The following is an 18165-nucleotide window of genomic DNA, read 5'->3' as shown; positions in this document are numbered from 1 at the left end:
CAACAGAGATATTCATTTTCTCTCAAGGCCGGCTGGCCTTGCCCCAAGCGGTTCCTGGATGTGCCAGTACGCCCCCATGCAGCTGGCCGCTTATCGCTCAGTTCCTAGGAACCATAATAATAAAATTTAACATATTAAAAGATGAACCATTCCCAGTATTATTATTTATTTATTTATTTATTTATTTATTTATTTATATAGCACCATCAATGTACATGGTGCTGTACAGAGTGAAACAGTAAATAGCAAGACCCTGCCGCATAGGCTTACATTCTAATAAAATCATAGTAAAGCAATAAGGAGGGGAAGAGAATGCAAACAGGCAGTGGGTAGGGTAAACAGGCACAGGGTAGGGTAAAACTAACAGTATAAAGTCCAAACAACATCAAGTTTTAAAAGCTTTAGGAAAAAGAAAAGTTTTTAGCTGAGCTTTAAAAGCTGCGATTGAACTTGTAGATCTCAGATGTTCTGGAAGAGCGTTCCAGGCGTAGGGGGCAGCAGAGGAAAATGGACGAATCCGAGCAAGGGAATAATAATAATACATCATTATATGTCAACCATTTAGGCATACTTGTCAATTCCCTTCTATGAATAGCCCCCTGGGCCGATACCCAAAGTGGTATTTTATGACAGAACCTTGGTTTACGTTATTATTAAATTCTACATGAATCTTGGCTTTATCGTACCACAAATAGCCATGCCATCCAAATCTAAATTTGTATCCTTCCAGTTCCAACAGTCTCCTATTTTTCACCAACACCCAATCTTTCATTGACATTAAACAGCAGTCCGAGAAATACACTTTGAGGTCTGGTAGGCCCAGCCCTGGACCCAAACCATGTAGGGCTTTAAAGGTGATAACCAACACTTTATACTTTTCCCAGAAACTAATTGGCAGCCAGTGAAGAGATTTTAGAGTTGGTGTCATATGGGACCAGTGACCAACCTGGCACACAGCAGGTGATAGCGGCTTTGTGAAATGCCCAGAGAGCTTCGGCTATTGGGCGGTATAAAAATGTAATAAATAAATAAATAAATAAATAAATAACTTCCATCTTTAAAAATAAGTCTGACTTACTGGGGTGGTTTTTTGTCACACGATGAAGGCTAGAAGGGGCAGGAGGCAGGTGACGTCATGAGAGGGACCTGCAAAAATCCATGAGTGTCCAGCAACGAGCGTGCAATAAAACACCCGTCTGATGATAGATTGGTGCTGAGATTTTAAAGGCTTTCCTTGGTGTGCACATGCTGCTATTTAGAGCTCTCTGTTTCTGATAGAAGCTTGGTCCATTTTACTGGGGGAGAGAGAAAAGTCTGCTTATGGTGCTATTCTCACAGGTTGGGTTGTATGTTGTATGTTTTGACAGCAAGAGACGTCTTCGTTGAAGCAGGAAGGCTCCTAAACGAATATGTTGCGACAGGGATCTACTACGAAGAGGATGCCCCGGATCTGTAGGTCGCTTGCTTGCTTTGTACTTGGCATGGAGTCACTCTGTTGGTTGTGCTGTGTCAGGGCCAGGCTGGGCTTGGAGAAAACATTTCCCTTTTCACCTTTGAGGCAAGACGGGCATCTCCCATGTCACCTTGTCCACAAATGTGGGTTGGGTTGCCAGGAGGAGATTCCTCCTCGCCAGTGGTGAGCTGGGGGGGCGCATTTGTGGAAGTCTGGTTGTTTCCCCTGCATAAGAACCTAAGAACCCAAGAAGAGTGCTGATGCTGGATCAGACCAAGGGTCCATCTAGTCCAGCACTCTGTTCACACAGTGGCCAAGCAGCCATCGGCCAGGGATGAACAAGCAGGACCTGGTGCAACAGCACCCTCCCACCCATGTTCCCCAGCAACTAGTGCACACAGGCTTACTGCCTTGAATACTGGAGGTAGCACACAGCCATCAGGGCTAGTAGCCATTGATTGCCTTTGCCTCCAGGGATTTATCCAACCCCCTTTTAAAGCCATCCAGATTGGTGGACATCACTACATCTTGTGGTCGTGAGTTCCATAGTTTAACTCTGCACTGTGTGAAGAAGTCCTTCCTTTTATTTGTCCTGGATCTCCCACCCATCAGCTTCATGGGATGACCCCACTGGGTTCTAGTATTTCGAGAGAGGGAGAAAAATGTCTCCCTGTCCACATTCTCCACGCCATGCATCATTTTGTACGCCTCTATCACGTCTCCCCCTAGCCTCCTTTTTCCCAAGCTAAACAATCCCAGCTGATGTAACCTTCCCTTATAGGGGAGATGCTCCAGCCCCTTAATCGTTTTAGCTGCCCTTTTCTGCACTTTTTGGGGCTCTAGTTCAGTGGGTAGAGCACCTGCTTTGCATGCAAAAGGGTTCTAGTTCCGTCCTCAGTATCTCCAGGTGGGGCTATTAAGGAGCCTTTTCCAGTGGAGGCTGGTGGCTCCGATGTCAGTGGAGGCAGTGATTCCGCTCCGGATTTCAGTCAAAACCAGTCAGAGCTCTAAAGGAGCTAGCCAAGCTGCAAAGCTTAGAGATCTTTTAGGTAGGTAGGTAAAGCTTTACTGTTTCTACCAGTGGTTACAACGAGCATACCGTATTTCTTCGATTGTAAGACGCCATCGATTGTAAGACGCACACTAATTTCAGTACCACCAACAGAAAAAAAAACCTAAGACACACCAGCGATTCTAAGACGCACCTCATTTTTAGAGATGTTTATATGGGAGGGAAAGTGCGTCTTAGAATCGAAGAAATAGGGTAATAAAAACAACGGTAAAACAAATCGTACATTCTGCAAGGTCAGAAATTTTGCTCTATACATTTGGGGCTGTCAGAGCGAAGTTAGCCAATGCCAATACGACAGTCTTGTTATTGCGTGTAAACAAAAAAGTATATTCTTTCTGAATCGGACCAGCTGGACTTATTCTCAAGAAAACAATCTAAATATTTGGGACCAATTTGGGAATAGATAGGGCAGTAGAACAGATAATGAGGCAGACCTTCTACTTTGCCATGACGGCAAGGGCAAAGCCTCGACGCGTCAGGAATTTTATTAAAACGCCCTTCTAGAACAGCTGTTTTCATTTGTTGCATCTTTCGCTGATCTAAGACGAGGATTGGAATTTAGAGTCAGGTAAGCGTTCACATTCAAATTTAAGCTTAGCCTCTGCAAACCAAGGTGCTATCTTATTACTTGAAACTGCACAGAGATCCATTTGAATAGAAACACTATAGACCAGCCTTCCTCAACCTGGGGCGTTCCAGATGTGTTGGACTACAACTCCCAGAATGCCCCAGCCTGGGGCATTCTGGGAGATGCAGTCCAACACATCTGGAGCGCCCCAGGTTGAGGAAGGCTGCTATAGACCCACTCCTTAAAGTCCTCTTTGCTGTGAGCTAAATCCTTTAGAGTTTGATTAGTTTTTAAATGGATACTTACGTTTTTATACTGTTGTTTTTATGTTTCTGATGGTTTTTAAATTTTGTATAATTTTTAATGTTTACTGTTTTAACTTTTATGAACCGCCCAGAGAGCTTCGGCTGTGGGGCGGTATATAAATGAAATAAATAAATAAATATAAATAAATAAATTAGTTCTGACTGAAACCCAGAGCGGATTCACTGCCCCACTGACATTGGAGCCACCAGCCTCCACTGCTCCTAATCACTACGCTTGACAGGTCCCGTCCATCTGTGGATTAGGGTGGATTCCTGCATTGAGCAGGGGGTTGGACTCGATGGCCTTGTAGGCCCCTTCCAACTCTGCTATTCTATGATTCTATGATTCTATGATCTCTGTGAACTTCAGGCTGTGGATTGACAGTCATGTATTTTAGGGCTGCGACGTGCATTCAGTTAATTGGTTGGATGATTTATTTCTTCATTTTAACATTTACATTCCACCCTGCTATAGCAAAGGGCCCCTCTGGGCAGCTGACACAATAAAGATATAAATCGTTGAACAAGTTAAAATCCACTCCTGCGACAGCCTTCCCCAACTTGATACCCTCCAAATGTGTTGGACTACACCCCCCCAGCATCCCCCAGCCAGCATGGGAGTTGTAGTCCAACACAGATTGAATTGATTGAACAACGAAAGGTCATACGATGACTCAGCTAAAATACCTTTCATTCGACGAGAACTGCAATTCGAAGGGATTTTTGAAATGTGTTTCTTCCTGGGTTTTTCTCCCCCAGCTCCCGTAAATATAACGTGCATCTCCCAGCACTGCTGCTTGCTAAGCCTGAAACGCAGAGAAGGAGCGCCATTCAGCTCTCTGAGTACGGAACACAGGACATTGTTGAAGCCGTCCGTCATGCGCTACGGGAGGCATTTGTGAGCATTTTCTTCTTCTGCTCCAAAGGAAACATGGTTTGTCTATTGCAGGGGTGCAGGAACTCAAGCCCCGGGGGGCCAAATCCGGCCCTTCTAAGGTTCCCCAGATCAAAATCAAAGCTTTTGACAAAGTACCACATGACATTCTGATTAACAAACTAGCTAAAAGTGGGCTAGATGGAACAACTATTAGGTGGATCCACAGTTGGCTACAGAATCGGACTCAAAGAGTACTTATTATTATTATTATTATTATTATTATTATTATTATTATTTATTTATTTATTTATATAGCACCATCAATGTACATGGTGCTGTACAGAGTAAAACAATAAATAGCAAGACCCTGCCGCATAGGCTTACATTCTAATAAAATCATAATAAAACAATAAAGAGGGGAAGAGAATGCACCAAACAGCCAGTATAAAAGTCAGAATGAAATCAAGTTTTAAAAGCTTTAGGAAAAATAAAAGTTTTTAGCTGAGCTTTAAAAGCTGCGATTGAACTTGTAGTTCTCAAATGTTCTGGAAGAGCATTCCAGGCAGCTGGAACCTTCTCAAACTGGGGAGAGGCAACGAGTGGGGTACCGCAGGGCTCAGTCCTGGGCCCAGTGCTCTTCAACATTTTTATTAATGATTTGGACGAGGAGGTGCAGGGAACGCTTATCAAATTTGCAGATGACACCAAATTGGGTGGGATAGCTAATACCCTGGAAGACAGAAACAAACTTCAAAGTGATCTTGATAGGCTGGAGTGCTGGGCTGAAAACAACAGGATGAAATTGAATAGGGATAAATGCCAAGTTCTACATTTAGGAAATAGAAACCAAAGGCACAGTTACAAGATGGGGGATACTTGGCTCAGCAATACTACAAACGAGAAGGATCTTGGAATTGTTGTAGATCGCAAGCTGAATATGAGCCAACAGTGCGATATGGCTGCAAGAAAGGCCAATGCTATTTTGGGCTGCATTAATAGAAGTATAGCTTCCAAATCACATGAGGTACTGGTTCCTCTCTATTCAGCCCGGGTTAGGCCTCATCTAGAGTATTGCGTCCAGTTCTGGGCTCCACAATTCAAGAAGGACGCAGACAAGCTGGAGCGTGTTCAGAGGAGGGCAACCAGGATGATCAGGGGTCTGGAAACAAAGCCCTATGAAGAGAGACTGAAAAAACTGGGCATGTTTAGCCAGGAGAAGAGAAGATTGAGGGGAGACATGAGAGCACTCTTCAAATACTTGAACGGTTGTCACACAGAGGAGGGCCAGGATCTCTTCTCGATCCTCCCAGAGTGCAGGACACGGAATAATGGGCTCAAGTGACAGGAAGCCAGATTCCAGCTGGACATCAGGAAAAACTTCCTGACTGTTAGAGCAGTACGACAATGGAACCAGTTACCTAGGGACGTTGTGGGCTCTCCCACACTAGAGGCAGCTGGACAACCCTCTGTCAGGGATGCTTTAGGGTGGATTCCTGCATTGAGCAGGGGGTTGGACTCGATGGCCTTGTAGGCCCTTCCAACTCTGCTATTCTGTGATTCTATGATCATCATCATCATCTCCTCCTCCTTTAGATTCTGAGCCCAACTCAGCCCCTGGAACGTTTTCCCCTACACTAGGGAAACCAGGTCTGATCCTGACAACCACCAACAGTTTAGTGGTTTCTTGGCTTTTGTGCACTTCCTTCCCCATTCTAAAAGGTTGAAATGCCGCTCTTAAGGCCAAAGTGGCAGTCAGAGCCTCAGGGGGATTTGGGAGATTTTGGTCCTACCCCTTCTTCCTTTGGCCACTGGAATCCGGCCTCGGAGAGTTTCTCTGAAACTGAATTCATCCCTCAGGCTGAGAGAGCTTTCGTAATAAAGAGGTTAATTGGGTTTTCATTGTTTGGTTGGGAGAAGATCCTTAGGTCTGGTGCCTCCTTTCTCTGCTGTAGGAATATTAACTCAGACGGGCTGAACCTTACAGGCCAGAGCCAGTGTGGTGTAGCGGCTAAGGTGTTGGACTGGGAGTCGGGAGATCCGGGTTCTAGTCCCCACTCGGCCATGGAAACCCACTGGTTGACTTTGGGCCAGTCACAGACTCTCAGCCCAACCCTACCTCACAGGGTTGTTGTTGTGAGGATAACATGGAGAGGAGGATTATGTTCGCCGCCTTGGGTTCCTTGGAGGAAAAAAGGCGGGATATAGATGCAACAATACATACCTAAAAATACATACGTTTAAAAATGCAGGACCTCTCTTTGGCTATGGAGTTGGCGCCGATTTTTCCCTATTTTACATGCCCTTATTTTTCTCCTCCTGTCGCAGCCGGAAATCACCGTGGGAAATCTGCCGGAGTTCTTCCACCTGGGCAGGCCTTTGCTCCTCCTGTTCAGCGACGGGGCTCTGAGCAAAAGTGTCGAAGGAGAGATGAGGCGTCTGGCCGAAGACGAGCACCGCCAAACCTTTGCCGCCTGCTGGCTGAACCTGTGAGCATGTGCAGTGCGCCCCCCTTGGCTTTCGTGTCGGCGCGTGACGCGCAGCGTTTATTTACTTGTTGCCTTCTTGAATAGCCCTTTCGTTCGAGGTGATATCCGACAAAGCCATGAAAATAGAATAAAATGCAACAAAAGTCGAAATAAAACTGTTAAAATGCACGCATTGTAATAAAACAGCGGAACCTTCTAAGACAGCAGTGTGGAACCATGTTCAGGCTGGGGGCTGACTTCCATTTAGGAGAAGTACTTCATAGAATCAGTACCAGCAGAGGTCTGAACTAATTCGCTATAGGCTCCTTCTTTAATTAAAAGAACAATCCTAAGTGTGTTTAGATCGAGAAAAAGTCCTACAGCTCCCATCATGCTGGAAGTTCTAGGACTTTTTTCCTGTCTAAACATGTGTACAACTGCGACCTAAATCACTCTCCTTGAAGTCATTATATCATAGAATCATAGAATAGCAGAGTTGGAAGGGGCCTAGAAGGCCATTGAGTCCAACCCCCTGCTCAATGCAGGAATCCACCCTAAAGCATCCCTGACAGATGGTTGTCCAGCTGCCTCTTGAAGGCCTCTAGGGTGGGAGAGCCCACAACCTCCCTAGGTCACTGATTCCATTGCCGTACTGCTCTAACAGGAAGTTTTTCCTGATGTCCAGCCGGAATCTGGCTTCTTTTAACTTGAGCCCATTATTCCGTGTCCTGCACTCTGGGAGGATCGAGAAGAGATCCTGGCCCTCCTGTGTGTGACAACCTTTCAAGTATTTGAAGAGTGCTATCATGTCTTCCCTCAATCTTCTCTTCTCCAGGCTAAACAGGCCCAGTTCTTTCAGTCTCTCTTCATAGGGCTTTGTTTCCAGACCCCTGATCATCCTGGTTGCCCTCCTCTGAACACGCTCCAGCTTGTCTGCGTCCTTCTTGAATTGTGGAGCCCAGAATTGGACGCAATACTCTAGATGAGGCCTAACCCGGGCCGAATAGAGAGAAACCAGTACCTCAGTGATTTGGAAGCTATACTACTATTAATGCAGCCCAAAATAGCATTTGCCTTTCTTGCAGCCCTATCGCACTGTTGGCTCATATTCAGCTTGTGATCTACAACAGTTCCAAGATCCTTCTCGTTTGTAGTATTGCTGAGCCAAGTATCCCCCATCTTGTAACTGCGCATTTGGTTTCTATTTCCTAAATGTAGAACTTGGCATTTATCCCTATTCAATTTCATCCTGTTGTTTTCAGCCCAGCCCTCCAGCCTATCAAGATCACTTTGAAGTTTGTTTCTGTCTTCCAGGGTATTAGCTATCCCACCCAATTTGGTGTCATCTGCAAATTTGATCAGCGTTCCCTGCACCTCCTCGTCCAAATCATTAATAAATATTCAAGTCAATTAATAAATATTCAAGTCAGGTTTTAAAATTGCCATTTGCATTTATTTTTTTGGAACTGTGTACTATAAACCAAAGATACTAAGGGGGAGTGGGGGACGGAATCCTCAAATGAAAATTTGCCTGTATTTTATCCCAAACTTGAGTTAACAGCTTTTTCGATGCAGTGGGACCTCTATTTTGTGTGTCTATTTTTGTCACTGTGTGTGTTTTTAACCAAATCTAAGTAGCCCGAGGGCAGTGGGAAATGGGATATTTTGAGAATTCAGTGCAAATACCTCGCCTGGCTTTCATTATCCTGCGGCTACTGGCCCAGCTCTGAACAAACCAAAAATGCTTCTAAATGCAAAACAACTGCACAGCCCCTGCCAAATTTGACAAGGGGCTCGGTTAGGGTGCTTTTTAAAGTCGGGAGGGGCCCTTTCACATGAGAAAAAAGGAGCTTGGAAAAAAGGAAGCTAAGGGGAGACCTGATAGAGGTGTACAAAATTATGCCTGGTGTGGGGAATGTGGAGAGGGAGACATTTTTCTTCCTCTCCCATGACACTAGAACCCATTGGGTCCCAGGAAGCTGATGGGTTGGAGATTCAGGACAGAGAAAAGGAAGGACTTCTTCACACAGCGCATATTTAAATTACGGAACTCACTAACACAAGATGTAGTGATGGCCATCAATTTGGATGGCTTTAAAAGGGGGCTGGATAAATTCCTTGAGGCGAAGGCGATCAAGGGCTACTAGCCCTGATGGTTATGTGCTACCTCCAGAATCCAAGACAGTAAGCCTATGTGCACCAGTTGCTGGGGAACATGGGTGAGAGGGTGCTGTTGCACTGTTTCCTGCCTAGTTGGTCCCTGGCCGATGGGCCACTGTGCAAACAGAGTCCTGGACTAGATGGACCCTTGGTCTGATCCAGCATCAGGGCTCTTCTAATGTTCTTAACGGTTCCTCTTTTCATTCACCGCGTGCTATTAATCCGACGTTCTTCTTACCACAGCAAGAACACGCCTGTGGGGAAAGCGGTCCTGAAGGCGTATTTGGGCCCCTCGGTGCCCCCCATGCCCCTCCTCCTCTGGATCAACCTCCACGCCGGGGGCCAAGTGTTTGTTTTTCCTTCGGATCAGCTCCTTTGTGAAGCAAACGTCCTAGCTTGGATCGAGAAGCTGAAAGCCGGCCAGGAAGTTCCAAGCAGTAAGTACGCAACAAGGCGCCCCTCTGTCAAAGGTGCCGTGATCTCTTGTTCTGGTTGTGCACTGTGTGGTTGACACCCTGAGGGTAAAGTTGAGCGGGACGAGTACGAATTGCGCAACGACGTGAGGCGCCTTGGATCCCTGCAGGCTGGGCTTGTGCCTTTGGCAGGATTTATTTATTTATTTATTTATTTATTACATGTTTATACCGCCCAATAGCCGAAGCTCTCTGGGCGGTTCACAGAAATTTAAACCATAATAAAACAACCAACAGATTAAAAGCACAAATACAAAAAATACAGTATCAAAAGCACAACCAGGATAAAACCAGGCAGCAAAATTGATATAAGATTAAAATACAGAGTTAGAACAGTAAAATTTAAATTTAAGTTAAAATTAAGTGTTAAAATACTGAGAGAATAAAAAGGTCTTCAGCTGGTGTAGGCGCCAGGCGGACCTCTCTGGGGAGCTCATTCCACAGCCAGGGTGCCACAGCAGAGAAAGCCCTGCTCCTAGTAGCCACCTGCCTCACTTCCTTTGGCAGGGGCTCACAGTGAAGGGCCCCTGTAGATGATCTTAAGGTCCAGGCAGGTACACATGGGAGGAGGCATTCCTTCAAATAACCTGGCCCCAAACCGTTTAGGGCTTTAAATGTCAATACCAGCACTTTGAATCGGGCCCGGACCTGGACTGGCAGCCAATGGATGCTGCGTTTGTAAGGTCTGAATAAGGAGGACATTTCATGTCTGCATCTGGTTGTTCCCCCACAAGCTTATTGAGAGCTTGGCTTCTCTTAGGAGGCCAAGCTCTCAATAGGCTGGAGTGCTGGAGGCGTTACACTCCTACTGGGAAACGTGAACTCCACCTCCTCAACTGAAAGGACGCTTTGCTGGTAATCATATTTTTTTAAAAAAAAAATCACCAAAGAGAGAAATGTTGCCTTTGTCAGCTCAGGTGTTGTGTTTCTCTTTACCTCCTGCCTTCTTGGGAGACAATAGCGAGGGCTGCTAAGTAATCTACAAAGCTTTATTCAGGCCATAAACATCTCTTCCCACTTGAAGAGAGTCTAATCTCTTGGAACGTCCCTATTTTATTATTTTTATTTATTTATTTATATGGCACCATCAGTGTACATCGTCCTGTACATAGGTCCTGTACATAGGTGCCGGTAATGACGTTTAAAGCCCTAAACGGCTTGGGACCTCGATACTTGAGAGAGCGCCTCTCCTTATATATGGCTGCCCGAGACTTGAGATCTGTTGGAGGAGCCCTTCTCCACATCCCACCAGCGCAACATATATGCTATGATGGGACAAGGGAGAGGGCCTTCTCTGTGGTGGCACCCTGGCTGTGGAATGCCCTCCCCTTGGAGGCCCGATTGGCGCCAACGTTGACTGCATTTCGATGCCAAGTGAAAACATGGCTTTTTAACAAAGCCTTTGATGGTTAAACGCACTGGCACATCGTTTTAACTGTTTTAACTGCATCTATTGCTTTTAAATTATATATTGTTTTAACTTGGATCATGGCTTAATTTGTTTTTAACTGTGTATATTTAATGTTTTATACTGTATGTTTTTATCTGTACGCCGCCCTGAGATCTTAGTGATATAGGGCGGGATAGAAATATTTTAAATAATAATAATAATAATAATAATAATAATAATAATAATACAATAAAACAGCAGTGCCCTGCCACATAGGCTTACAGCAGCCTTCCTCAACCTGGGGCGTTCCAGATGTGTTGGACTGCATCTCCCAGAATGCCCCAGCCGCTGGGGCATTCTGGGAGTTGTAGTCCAACACATCTGGAGTGCTCCAGGTTGAGGAAGGCTGGCTTACAGTCTAATAAAATAATAAATAATAATAAGAAAAGGAAGGAACGCACCAAACAGGCACAGGGGGCAATAAAACTAATAGTGTGAAAGTCAGATCAAAATCAAGTTCTGAACGCTTTAGAAAAAAAGAAAAGTTTTCAACTGAGTTTTGAAAGCTGTCATTGAACTCATGGTCCGCAAATGCTCTGGAAGAGAATTCCAGGCCTGAGGGGCAGCGAGAGAAAATGGACGGAGCCGGGCAAGAGAAGTAGAGGCCCTTGGGCGGATAAGGAACATGGCATTCGATGAGCGAAGAGCACGAGCGGGGCAATAATGTGAAATCAGAGAAGAAGGATAGGAAGGAGCTAGACTGTGACAATCTTTGAAAGTCAACAGGAGAAGCTTATATTGGATTTTGAGGTGAATTGGAAGCCCGTGAAAGGAGTTTCGAGTTCTTCTTAGCAGTAACTGAGCTTTAGGAGAGAGGCATTCCAACCTTTTAGAATGGGGTGGGTGCGGAATGTACAACAGTTGAAAAACTATCAAACACTCAGGAGTAGGGGAAAGGAGACGGGCCCATAGAGGGAACCGTGGAGCACCGGATTTGGGCCCCAGGTGGGCCAGGTTTGACCTCCAGGAGGGCCAGGATTGGTCCCCATGGCCTGAAATTCTGCACCCCTCCTTTACGGCAAGAGTGAGGAATATCTGGCTCTCCAGATGTTGGATTGCAACTCCCATCAGCCGTAGTCAGCATGGCCAATGGTGAGGGGAGTTGCAGTCCAGAAATACCAGGAGAAGAACGGGTTCCCCCATTCCGTCTTTACAGCAAAAGATGGGAAGGAAAAGAGAAGCAGTTAGAGAAGGATGATGGGGTGTCTGGAAACAAAGCCCTATGAAGAGAGACTGAAAGAACTGGGCCTGTTTAGCCTGGAGAAGAGAAGATGGAGGGGAGACATGATAGCACTCTTCAAAGACTTAAAAGGTTGTCCCACAGAGGAGGGCCAGGATCTCTTCTCGATCCTCCCAGAGTGCAGGACACGGAATAACGGGCTCAAGTTAAAGGAAGCCAGATTCCAGCTGGACATCAGGAAAAACTTCCTGACTGTTAGAGCAGTACGACAGTGGAATCAGTGACCTAGGGAGGTTGTGGGCTCTCCCACACTAGAGGCAGCTGGACAACCCTCTGTCAGGGATGCTTTAAGGTGGATTCCTGCACTGAGCAGGGGGTTGGACTCGATGGCCTTGTAGGCCCCTTCCAACTCTGCTATTCTATGATTCTATGATCCTAAGTCGGCACAATTTAACCACCAGAGGGAGGTAGAACGTCGCCCCCTTTTCTCTCCATGTAAGGAAAAGCTGAAATTAAAAGTTTTTGGCTTTCCGTTAATGCTGTAAGACTGGCAGCTGCTCTCAGGTCTGTTTAGGGATCGTTATTAATGGAGGGCTGGATTTCATTTCTTAATTCCGTCCGAGTCAACAGAAGATCCTTGTTATTATTCATTTATTTATTTATAGTCATAGTCAAAATTTATTACAGTCATAGACCAGCAAAATAAAAATAACTAGAAATACAGTCATTATAAAAGCAAAATACAGTCATTATAAAAGTGAGCCAAGTACATTGTTGGTGCTATATAAATAAACAAATAAATATTATTATTATTATTTATTTATTTATTTATTTATTTATTTATTTATATAGCACCATCGATGTACATGGTGCTGTACAGATAACACAGTAAATAGCCGGACCCTGCCGCATAGGCTTACAATCTAATAAGTTGTAGTAAACAATAAAGAGGGAAGGAGAATGCAAACAGGCACAGGGAAGTGTAAACAGGCACAGTATAGAGTCAGAACAAACTCAATATTTGAAGGCTATAGGGAAAAGAAAAGTTTTTAGCTGAGTTTTAAAAGCAGTGATTGAGTTTGTAGTTCTCAAGTGTTCTGGAAGAGCGTTCCAGGCGTAAGGGGCAGCAGAAGAAAAAGGACGGAGCCGAGTAAGGGAAGTGGAGGTCCTTGGGCAGGCGAGAAACATGGCATCAGAGGAGCGGAGAGCACGAGCGGGGCAATAGTGTGAGATGAGAGAGGAGAGATAGGCAGGAGCTAGACCGTGAAGAGCTTTGAAGGTCAGCAGGAGAAGTTTATATTGGATTCTGGAGTGAATTGGAAGCCAATGAAGAGATATCAAGCCAAATTAAGAACAGGGAGACAAAAGTCTCTAACCGGTAGGTTAGAATAACTACAATTACAACTATTATAAAGACAGTCCTGTTAAAGACTGAAGAACAAGAGTCATGTATCTGAAACACAAAATGTCATAAACAAAATAGTAATAGCAGAGACTTACTAACCTTGGTTTATCATAATTTTTCTGCAGGTGGTAGCAGATGCACAGAATCATGCTACATTGTGTGTAATCAGAGGGTTCTGATCTGATAATAGGTGTTTTATTTATTACATTTATATCCCGGCTTTTTTTCCTCCTTAAGGATCCCAAGGTGGCATACGTAATCCTCTTCTCCATTTTATCATCACAACAACAACCCTGTGAGGTAGGCTGGGCTGAGAGTCTGTGACTGGCCCAAAGTCACCCAGTGGGTTTCCATGGCTGAGCGGGGACTAGAACCCGAATCTCCCGACTCCCAGTCTGACACTCTAGCCACTACACCACAGTGGAATGGCTGTCCTGCCTCTTCAGTCATGGCGTGGTCACTTTCAGGCTAGACTACTGTAACACACTCTACGTGGGGCTGCCTTTGAAGACAATCCAGAAGCTTTAGTTTGTTCAAAATGCTGTGACTAGAGCTGGGAGAGCAGATCATACGAGGGTGATTCTTTGCCAACAGTGCTGTTTACTAATTTGTTTCCAGGCTCAACTCAAGTTTTGATCTTTAGGTCGCAATCCTGTGTGCGTTTAGACAGGAAAAAAAAAGTCCTACAAATGCCCGGCATTCTCCAGAGGGGTTCACCTGGGCAGGAGCCATGCCTAGGAGTGCCAGCGAGCACGGCCTTGCTCAGATGGGACGGGCCAACGTGTTCAACATCTGGCCAGCCCCAGTGTGATACAGGATGCTGGACTAAATGGGCCTTTGGCCGGGTCCAGGCGGTCTCTCCCCGTGTTCTTAGGAATCTCTCGTGCCACCTGCAAGCCATCTGACGCCTTGTCAATGTGTTCTTCCCACCCAGCTACGTTGTCTGATGAAGACTGGAAGCCCCGCCTTCCCGCCTACGATTTCCTGAGCATGATGGCACCCGCGCTGCCCGAATTTACCATTTACAGCCGGGGGAGCGTACGGACCCACCAGGCGGCGGCAGAGGAGGTCGTTGGAGAAAAGGAGGCGGGAGCGGCGGCGAGGAAGGAGCCCGTGGAAGACCCTTCTGCGGCAGAACCGGAGAAAGAGCAGCCAATGGGAGGGGACTTGCGGGGGACAGCGCCACGCCTGGCAGCCCGGGAGAAGCCGGCTAAGCGCCACGTGGAGTTGTGAGGCTCCCCAGGGCCCCGAAGCCACGGAAGGTTCTGGGAGCAGGAGGTGGGCAGGCGTGAGGGCTTTCTCCAGCCCCATGGCCTCCCCTACAACTTTTGCACCAGCACAAACATTAGGTGTGGGCTGTACGCCAAGGAGACGAGGCTCCATTTCATAAGCCTGCCTTCAGCTCCCCAAATTGCGGGGGCAAAAGGATGGAGAACGGGCGAGCTAATATTGACTCAACAGACCGGAGGATGCTCCCCTCAGACAATTGAGAAATGGCTGCCCTCGTGAGGAACTGCAGCCCTGGTCCTGCTTATCTCCGCTCCTAAACTCCTGTGGAGGGCTGCTAGGCCCTTGAGGAAAGGCAGCCAGCCTGAAACCTGGACTTGCGGAAGGCGACCAAGAAGGCCCCAGGAAAATGGCGGCTTTCAGCAGCCACCCAAACAGGCCGCAGCTCTGGTGATCTCTGAAAGTGTTGAATTGGGGGTGGGGTGGGGGGGCGGGGGTTGGTTTTATTTCCCCTTCCGTCATCTAGGAGCCGGTTTGTTGCTGGCAGTTCCATAATTTTGGAAGGTCAGAACATCCCTGAAATTTAATCCAATGAATGGAGAAAGACGGGAGTCTGGGGAACAGCTATCAGCCTTCCTCAACCTGGGGCGCTCCAGATGTGTTGGACTACATCTCCCAGAATGCCCCAGCCGCTGGCTGGGGCATTCTGGGAGTTGTAGTCCAACACATCTGGAGCGCCCCAGGTTGAGGAAGGCTGAGCTAGGTGAAGAATTGAGAGAAAGGGAAATCTGGGTTTGAAGGCCGTACCAGTACCCGAAATGTTTGGGCAGCTGTCTGTGCCCCAGCGGGGCCCTCCACTGATGACTGCCCTGAGATCCCATTTTTCCATCATCATCATCATCATCATCATCGGCATTCTGGAGAATTAAAATAGCCCATAATTCCCGTGATGTAGCATTTGCTCTGCAGCATCCGGGGAAATGTAAATAGCAGACCCCAGTGGAGCTGCTGTTGCCCGCAAACCAGGGACTACTGATGTAGGCCGAAGCCTGCTGTAGGGTACCTTGCCCCTGAAACCAGGTGGGTGACAAATTCAAGACGATGCTACTGAACAAATTCAAGACGATGCTGGGAGTTACAGTCCAACACATCTGGATGGCCTTGATTGGCTTTCACTTGTAATTCTTATTTCTACCCTTTCCTTTCTCTCCGAGTTAGGCCAAATGCTTTCCCCCACCCGGCCTTCAGGTTTGCTCTTAGCTGTCCCCTTCATTTGTAACGCCAATAGGCTGTTTCGACATTTTTGTTTTTGGATCGGGCTTTTGGCCCCACCATCGCTCAGTCTGAGCTTCTGTCGGCTACTTTTTCTGCACAGCTGCATTGCATGCATTCCGAGTTTACGCTTGGTCCAGATGACCTCTCAGGGTCTCCTTACAGCCCTGTGCCTATGTGACTGCAAAGAGATTTGGAGCATCTCTACATTAAGGGGAAATTGCATTGCTTAACCCAGGCTTTGTACTTCCCGGTTCTTTGGTGCGATTGTTATAGGCTGCATTACATGGGCAGAGAGGGGCAACCACATGATTTGAATTGAATACGACCCCTCTGTTCACTTTAATTGAGACAGTGCCATCTAGTGGTGGAAGATCCCATTTTTTTCAGGATATTATCACATTAAAAGTGGTTTTTTTCATAGCGGGATTTCCAGTGGAAACCGCGGGACACAACCTGTTTGTTGACAACATCATGTAATGGGCCCACAAACTTCCATGCATGGCCAATCACGAGTGTGCAATAAATTGCTCATTTAGAGGGTGGGGGGCTGAATCCCTTTCAACTATGTAGTCCTTGACTCTTAAGATTTCTGTAAGTGGAGCTGTCTGTATGGGTGCCCTGACGCAATATCTCTTTAAGACCTGAAAAAGACTGATAACATCCTGGTGAGGTGTTTTCAATGGGAGCTAGGATGCCTCAAGAAGGTGATGGGCGGAGATGTGGCTCGTCTGTCCTCCCTCCTCTCCACTGGATAAGGGGAGGAGGAGGAGTGAGATCTGTACATGTAGCAGGAAGTCCGTCTGAGTCTGAAAAGGAGGCAGGCTTTGGCAATCGGCAGGGAATTCTCTGACGCCGGACATTCCCCTGCACATCTGATGGGGAGCAGAAATCCATTAGAGTATTAGTGGCGTAATCCTTCGTCTTCTGCTCTGCCTGTAAATAAACCTTAGATCACAGAAATGTCACAAGTCTCCGGTGTCCTCCTCCTAAGGAAACTGCATTCTGGGTAAGCGCTGCTGCCCCCCCCGCCCCGAAACGTCTCTCACCGCTCGGACGTGGTGTGACACTTAGAACACACCTGCTATTCTAAGCCATGCCAAGCACGCTAGTATTTCAGCAGTCCAACCTTTCCTTGCTTCTTGTTTCCTTTCTCCCCCTACTCTGCCACTGATGGGGTTTGTACGACCAGGGAAGGAAAAGAAGCGCATTTCCCCGCCCTGTGCATGCTGCCAGATTACCACACTTACCCTCGCCGGGCATGGTTTGTCATAGAATCCTAGAATAGCAGAGTTGGAAGGGGCCTACAAGGCCATCCAGTCCAACCCCATGCTCAATGCAGGAATCCACACTAAAGCATCCCTGACAGATGGTTGTCCAGCTGCCTCTTGAAGGCCTCTAGTGTGGGAGAGCCCACAACCTCCCTAGGGAATTGGTTCCATTGTTGTACTGCTCTAACAGGAAGTTTTTCCTGATGTCAATCAGTAATCGGGCTTTCTGTAACTTCAGCCCGTTATTCCGTGTCCTGCACTCTGGGAGGATCGAGAAGAGATCCTGGCCCTCCTCTGTGGGACAACCTTTTAAGTATTTGAAGAGTGCTATCATGTCACCCCTCCATCTTCTCTTCTCCAGGCTAAACATGCCCAGTTCTTTCAGTCTCTCTTCATAGGGCTTTGTTTCCAGACCCCTGATCATCCCGGTTGCCCTTCTCTGAACACGCTTCAGTCATGTCGTCTGAACCTGGCGAAGGTGGGTGGCAGGTAGGATTTCAAACTACCCCAGTACCATGGCTTGTTCTACCTTTGTGGGGTGGTTTGCAAACTACCCCCACCCTCGGCGGGTTTGGACCACACAACAAACTGCACCCGGGGAGGGTAATTATTGCAATTTGACAGTGCACAACTGCCACTTGTGGGGCAGGAAAACTCATTTTCCTTCTTCGATCAAGCCAACCCGTCCATCTCCTTCCCCTCTTATCAGAGGGCCGGGGCAGGGGGGGTGTATTTGTGTTCCATTTAGGTTGCTCAGCTCTGATTATGCCCCCCACAACACAACAGGGCTTTACCCCAGCTGCTGGGGGTCAACGAATGGGAGGTCTGTTGCCTTCCTGGACAGCTTCACAAAGGAAGCTGGATCAGGGCCAGTGTTGAAAGTAGGTTGCTGGACTGGATCCAGCTGTGCTCTTCTTGCGTTCTAAGGTCTGGTCATGCTGACTTGTAACTGTGGCTGTTGTTTAAAAAAAGATCTAAATGAAGAGA

General features: G+C 46.8%; 1 protein-coding gene across 1 annotated transcript in view; it reads left to right on the top strand.

The window, feature by feature from the left end:
* Window positions 1–15328, top strand: part of TXNDC16 (thioredoxin domain containing 16) — a 61509-nt gene extending 46181 nt beyond the window's left edge. Inside the window, exons 17-21 of the mRNA XM_063118233.1 lie at window positions 1368–1452; window positions 4158–4296; window positions 6601–6761; window positions 9144–9337; window positions 14343–15328. Coding sequence (XP_062974303.1) covers window positions 1368–1452; window positions 4158–4296; window positions 6601–6761; window positions 9144–9337; window positions 14343–14641 — 878 coding nt within the window. The 3' untranslated portion in view covers window positions 14642–15328. The remainder of the gene's footprint in view (window positions 1–1367; window positions 1453–4157; window positions 4297–6600; window positions 6762–9143; window positions 9338–14342) is intronic.
* Window positions 15329–18165: the final 2837 nt, after the last annotated feature.

The sequence above is a fragment of the Elgaria multicarinata genome, chromosome 2, assembly GCF_023053635.1.
Source record: "Elgaria multicarinata webbii isolate HBS135686 ecotype San Diego chromosome 2, rElgMul1.1.pri, whole genome shotgun sequence".
NCBI classification, from domain to species: domain Eukaryota; kingdom Metazoa; phylum Chordata; class Lepidosauria; order Squamata; family Anguidae; genus Elgaria; species Elgaria multicarinata.
Note: the sequence above shows the minus strand (reverse complement) of the source record. Positions and strands in the feature narration are given on the sequence as shown.